The following is a 7,339-nucleotide window of genomic DNA, read 5'->3' as shown; positions in this document are numbered from 1 at the left end:
AAACCATCTATGACATTTATTTAGTTTTAGAACTTCGCCGTAAGTGTCGTTAATTTTTTTCACTGCTTCGTTTGCCTTTAATCCTTGATCGAACAAAAATAACATACAATGACGTAAATGTCCTTCTTCTATTGTTGGCCTTGACATCTTTCCTTCTTATTAGAACAAAAATTTTATAACTGAAAAATAGAATTTACAACCAAGCTTGACCGTAGCAACAAAACTTACGTGTTTACTAGACCGTGTCTCCACACAAACTGACTGTGAATGAACACATCGAAAAAATGTTGATTACTTTTCGGTTTACCTAATATAATGATCACGTGAACACCGATATGTCGTACGAGCAATTTTATGACTTATGTCGTAAATGTTGGCGACGTAAATACGGATTTGTTACAACAAATAAAGATTGTACGTTACGAAACGGTCGATATAGGAGAGGTTTTCACGATTTTGCTGTGCTGTGATAAAAGAAAAAAGATATTTGTAATTTTTGTGACGTGTGAAACAATAATATGGAAAACTTAAATAGTGTCAAATCGAAAGATAATCTTCAGAAAAGAGAAGATACTGTAAAACAAATTGCTGAAACACGTGAAGTAATTCGTAAGAAACATAGAATGTTAAAAAGCGGTATCAGGGAAGAGGATATTGCATTGGAAAAAAAAATATAAACCAATTGTCGAACCATTAAAACGCATTGTCGAACAAACCAAACCGAATATTATTTCAAACAATACAATTAACAGTGATGGTGATAAAAAAGACAATAAAAATAATGATAATGATAACGATGATGATATATTCACCACACCGATTTCTGCATATTTGACGAAAAAAATTAAACGATTAAATGTTGCATCATCATCATTGTACGATTCGTCAACAGAACCTCAACATACTGACTTGAGAGGGAAAAAACGACAAAAGACGAATGCGACCGTGATGCAATCTCACAATATTATTCCAGAAATAGATACAGAGAAAGAAAAAAATTGTGTTATTGCAACAATATCGTGAAATATCAGTCGATCATCTAGGCCCATTAGGACAACGGTATATAACAAGTCTTCTCAGTGGTGATCGTGAAATCGATTATGTTTACGGTGTATATATCAACAATAAAGGAAATATGGTGTTCGGTGATAAGCAATTCAATATAAATCAGGATGATTCCATTACTTCAAATTGTACTGAATAAGCAGGAATACCAGGTCTATACGAATTATTATTCAAACAACTCTCCGATGACACAATCTTTACAGAAAACGATAAGCAACAATACAAAAATATAATTTTGACAACGAACATCCACAGACGCAAACACAAAGCTCTTATGCCGATTATGGATAATAAAGGATATAAATATAAACACATCATCGCGCCACTAATAAAACACATGGGAGCAGGTAGACGAATAACGATATTGTAAATTCATCGAATATATTACCGATTCGATCAACAATGAAATTATCAAATGTATTACCGATTCAATCAATAATGAAATTAACTGACAATAAAATTGAATATATTCATTGGGATGATCCGAACGAATTGGTAGAACGTTTCAGATTACTCGACGCATCGCGTAGAGCCGGCAACAATGCACATGACAACGAGATCTTATCGATAATCGAAGAGCTCCGCGAAGCTTATTGTCAGTTAGACAACTCGTAAGGATACACACACACATATCAAAATGTTGGTGAATAAATTCGGTGCTTCTCTGAAAAAACACGATAATAGCAACAGTGAGAGTGAAATTCATGACAAATTATATTCTTTGCCATCATACGTTTGTAATAACGCGCTCAATTTAGACATTAATTTCATTATAACGCGAAGAAAAAAAAATACAAAATTTAACCTCCTCAAAACTCGACCCTGATGCGATTAATAAACTTTATATTGATAACGCATTACATATCATAAGGGACAAAATCGATACGTCACAGGCAGTTGTAAAAAAAACTCATTGATGAAATAAGAAAAAAATTGACAAAGTGATCAAAGATATAAAGTGATCGATGAATTGTCTATTAACATAATCTCGCTATTAGTAAATGAAGGTAAAGTACAAGATATCATTGCGGATCTCATAAATAAAATTGACAAAATTTCAATCTCCGTAACCTATTTATTATCAAATGAGAATAGAATACACAGCGTCATCACAGATCTGTCGACTAAAATGTGCGACGTGTTAGAAATTTTGAACAAAGACGTCATCTCAGATCTAACGGTTAAAATCGACGTCATTTCAATGACCGTAACCTCGCTATTGTCGAATGAAAGTATTAGGCGAGATATCATCACGGATTTAACAAATAAAATTGATAATATTTCAATCGACATTGTATCGAATGAAAAAAATGTGCAAAATGTCATCGCGGATTTAATTAATAAAATAACTATAATAAGTGAAGAAATAGAAGTTATAAAACAATCGAAAACGTAAGAAGGAGATAACAATAATGACAATGCAACAATAGCAACAATACAATAATTTGATCTGAGGGAGGAAATAAAAAAAGTACTTAAGGAAATAAAAAGTGATTGAATAAGTAAAACGAAAAAAGAAGAACAGTGTGGAATAATAGTGAAAAATAGATAAAAAAATACATCTTGACAAGTGTGTATGTAAAAAAAAATAAAACAATGGATAAGAGAAACATAAATTATGAAAAACAACAACTCGTTAAAGAATTATACGTACCGGCGCGACGAAATTTTCCACGACGTCACGTTGTGGTTTGTGATTATGACGATCTCTAGCAAGCGGATGTAGTCAAAATGCGTCCGTATGCGAGATATAACAAAGGACATAATTATATATTGACTGTAATCGAGGTATTAAGTAAATACGCGTGGGCATTACCTTTGAAGAATAAAAGCGGAAGTGAAATGGTTACGGCATTATCTTCGATATTACGAAATAGACATCCGAAAAATTTGCAAACGGACGAAGGAAAGAAATTTTACAACAGTGCTGTGCAAACAATGTTAAAAAATATAATGTAAATCATTATTCTACGCATTCGGTGATGAAAGCGTCGGTAATGGAAAGATTCAATCGCACATTGAAAAATATCATGTGGAAAGCCTTTAAACTTAACAGTTCATATAAATGGATTGAAATATTACCGCATTTATTATAGGATTACAATCATCGCGTACATCGAACAATTAATAGACGACCGATAGATGTAACACCCGAAATTGCTATAAAACTCTTATCCACAGTATACAATCGTGTAAAAATTGCCCCACCAGCGAAATTTCGACTTAGCGATCCGGTGCGTGTGAGCAAATTCAAAACGATGTTCGAAAAAGATACACACCTAATTGGTCCACCGAAATCTTTCGCATCGCTAAGATACAACGGACCAATCCTGTAACGTATCTTCTGAAAGATTATCGCGGTAATACAATAACAGGCGGTTTCTATAAATACGAATTATAACGAGTCACCATTTCAGATATTTATCTAATGGAAAAGATATTGCGCAAACGAGGACAACACAATGTATGTGAAGTGATTAGGAATGGACAGTTCGCACAATTCCTGGATACCAAACATTACTACGCTATAATCACACACACACACACACACACACACACACACACACACACACACACACACATCGTGTAGCATGTGTAAAAAATAACCACAAGGCCGTCGCCTGATTCATCGTCAGTGATCAAATTTTATCATCACCGTTATCTCGTGCTAAAAATAACCTCAAGGCCGTCGTCCGATTCATCATCAATGGGTCATATTTATCATCACCGTAATCTCATCGTAGTTTTATCTTTTCCCGACTTCGAATGCATCTGTTTGCATTTGCGGTCGGTGTGTGGTGCATCGTTACAATCGTGGGAGAATTCAACTATGCGGAAATGGCGCTCGAATATTTACAGAAGTATGGCAATCTGAAAACCGACACGTTGTCAATGTCATCAAGAAATATCGAACAAGTCTTACGTTACGCTCTCGGATTATTTCAAGAATATAATCAAATACCCGGACGGGATGAACTAAATAAAATCACATTGGACAAAATGCGCGAACCGCGATGCGGCCCCCAGACCTTTCGAATCGGACGGATCGAGGCAGAAACAATATTTGGCCAAAGAAACATCTCACGTGGAATTTTCATCTCGCCGACGAGGAAACTATGAAAGTGACGCAGGCCGCGTTCGATCTGTGGGCGGCAAATCCATCATTATCTTTTAAACGCATATCTCTGAATCCCGACATACTGTTATCGTATCGCGAGGGCCTTCACATGAATATCGACAAGAAAATTACTGATATGTGCCCGAGTCCTTTAGACGGCCCCGGTGGTGTACTCGCTCACGCATCCTTTCTCAACGGAGATGAAGATTATGTCACGGAGGTACACGTAGATAGAGCGGAATCGTGGCATGTTCAGATTAGTAGAAATCCTCCACGCACGCACAGCCTGTTATACGTAATCGCGCATGAAATCGGACACACATTAGGTTTGCATCACAGCAAACACCAGGATTCGATTATGTTTGTGATCGCGCCCGGTGAAATAAAGTTTCCCATTAGATTGAGCTTAAATGATATTCTTCATATTCGATATCTATATGGTGCTAATTACCATGTTCAACAACAACAACAACAACAAAATATATAAATATATATGATCCGTGTGCCCTGCGAGATCTTGATGTAATATTAATCATAAACAATCGACTGTATATTACATATAAAAAGTACATATGGTCGATTAATATCTACAAAAATACCTATGAAAAACCGATCGTAATATCAGATTACATGCAATTTTTTCCTGACAATTTCACACACTTAACGACTGCATATCAGAAACCCACGGGCAATCTGATGATATTTGCAGATAATTTCATATACGTAGTGTCATATCATAGTTACGAATTAATTCAGAAACTTTCGTTCAACGATTTCGGTCTTCCACCCACAGCCAGAATCAATACCGCAATAAACACTAACAAAGGACGGAGTTTCTTTGCGTACAACGATCACATAGTCGGGGAAATAGACGATTGTTCAACACGAATCATGAGTCATCGTTCATCGACGAGAATGTCCAGGAATACCAACCGGAATAACAATCGCATTTCGATATACGGACGGAAATTCATATTTCGTTAAAAATCATTTTTATTACAAATTTAACGACTATGTCAAACTCGTCACGGCTACCGGTAAGTTCGACCTGCAGATCGTGGGTGCCGCTTGCCCGCAAGACAATTTGATAAAACAATTACGAGACCTGCACGGTCGATTGATCCAAATTGACTCCTTCGCAACGAGAGGAGAAGAAGAGAAGGGGAGGAAACAATAATGTAAGAAAGAAAGGGAGAGAGAAGAATACAACGAACGATCTCGATTCTCCAATAACTCCGCGTAATTTTTTTCTTCCCTTCATTTCCGTCTTAACCGCGAAAGAGAGAGAAAAATCGCGCATCGTAATGTACGAGGTCTGTTCAAAAAGTATTGCGAATTTTGAATTTCCGCGGGTTACGTATATTCGATTTTCGATTTTTTTTGTGGCGTTATGTTGGTACTCATGTCCCTCACTTATGCCGACAAGTTCGGCCATTTTGAATATTCAGTTTATCTTTGACAGCTGTTTTACTAGGACGTGTTTTGGCTCGTCTTCGATTTTTGCCTATTCCAAAAAATGGATAAAAGGATCTAACAAAATTAAGTGCGCGGACGCATTCCGAATGTTGACTGTGGCATATGGTGAAGCTACCTTGGACCGAAGCAACGTTTATCGGTGGTACAAAATGTTCTCAGAGGGCCGAGAAGATGTGAACGACGAAGAGCGTGCCGGACGCCCGAGCACGTCAACAACAGACGAAAACATTGATGAAGTGAAGAAAATAGTATTGGCCAATCGTCGAATCACCGTTAGAGAAGTTGCTGAGGACCTAAACATATCGATTGGCTCGTGCCATTCGATTTTTACTAATGATTTGGGCATGAGACGGGTCGCCGCGAAATTCGTACCAACGCCCCTGCTCACACATCGTTGCTTGTGCGCGAATTTTTGGCCAAAAACAACACACTAATGATGCCGCAGCCACCGTATTCCCCAGACCTGGCCCCCTGTGACTTTTTCTTGTTCCCGAAACTGAAGAGGCACATGAAAGGACGACGCTACGCTACGATTGAGGAGATAAAGACGGCATCGAAGGAGGAGCTGAACAAGATCACAAAAAATGATTTTTTGAAGTGCTTCGAGGATTGGAAAAAACGTTGGCACAAGTGTATAATATCTGATGGGGATTACTTTGAAGGAGACAAAATAGATATTCATGAATAAATAAATAATTTTTGAAAAAACACAAAATTCGCGATACTTTTTGAACAGACCTCGTACGCGTTAATCAACAACGAACGTTCCCCCTCTACCTACAACCGCCAGTCCAACGATGAGATAACCGACACCAGAAAACGAAAGTCACACGACGACGATGACGTTTCAACGGAAGAACCCGTTATAAATAACAACGGTGGTCAGGCATATAACAAAAAAAGTAACAACAACAAATGGAACGAGTGCGTTTTATTATTATTATCGTTTATTAAAAAAAACACTTTTATACCACTACCACCATTTCATTTACTAGAAACGATGAAAGCGTCAACATTTCCGTACGAATCTTAACGAGAAAATATCTACTGACGAAAACGGCTTACAAATTCATCAAAATAGGTATCACGGCGACACTTCCATCCCGTGTAAATGTCGTTATAGGCGACAATTACGGCAAGGAAATCCCACTCTCAACGACCGTGTGAAAAAACCTCCTAGAGCAAGAATCAAACGTGATGTCGAATCTTTGACGCAGCGGCAACAATGTAGGAGGAGGAGGAGGAGATTTTCCAAATAATATTCAAATTGAAAATCTAACGCTACGCTTCGGAAAAATCAATAATCTACCGATACTGACACTGGAAACGTCCACGACTTGTCGCCTGTCCGTATCGCAGACCACCGTTATCAATATATACAAACTCAAATATTGTATAAACCGCATTGCCAACTCACTATGTGCAATTACTAATAACGTCGACACGAAATTACGATAATTTCTCGACATCGCGCGCACAATACCCGATAATGCGAATATCACTAAAGCAATACTAAATAGCGATTCGTTCAATTGAAACAATATAATCGATTGCGAACTCGTCGCCTTGATTTTCAACAACTAAGAAAAATAAATATTAAAAATTTTTTATTTAGCCATATAACTGTTTTTCTTTTTATCCTCTACTATGAATCGAAGATTATTTATAAACAAAGGTTTT

General features: G+C 37.1%; 1 protein-coding gene across 1 annotated transcript; it reads left to right on the top strand.

Annotated features, from left to right (window-relative positions):
• The first annotated feature begins 4,181 nt into the window (after positions 1-4,181).
• LOC106743772 (matrilysin-like) lies at positions 4,182-4,670 on the top strand. Its single transcript, XM_014617963.1, has one exon. The coding sequence runs from the start codon at positions 4,182-4,184 to the stop codon at positions 4,668-4,670; it is 489 nt and encodes a 162-aa protein (XP_014473449.1).
• The last annotated feature ends 2,669 nt before the right edge of the window (positions 4,671-7,339 follow it).

Source organism: Dinoponera quadriceps, unplaced genomic scaffold, assembly GCF_001313825.1.
Source record: "Dinoponera quadriceps isolate SergipeBrazil2010 unplaced genomic scaffold, ASM131382v1 scaffold1220, whole genome shotgun sequence".
NCBI lineage: Eukaryota > Metazoa > Arthropoda > Insecta > Hymenoptera > Formicidae > Dinoponera > Dinoponera quadriceps.
The sequence above is the reverse complement of the archived record's forward strand: the minus strand, read 5'-3'. Positions and strand labels throughout refer to the sequence as shown.

What these genes read in the sequence shown, in the direction of transcription:
- LOC106743772 (XM_014617963.1), top strand. Translation starts at nt 4,182, where the DNA reads ATGAAAGTGACGCAGGCCGCGTTCGATCTGTGGGCGGCAAATCCATCA.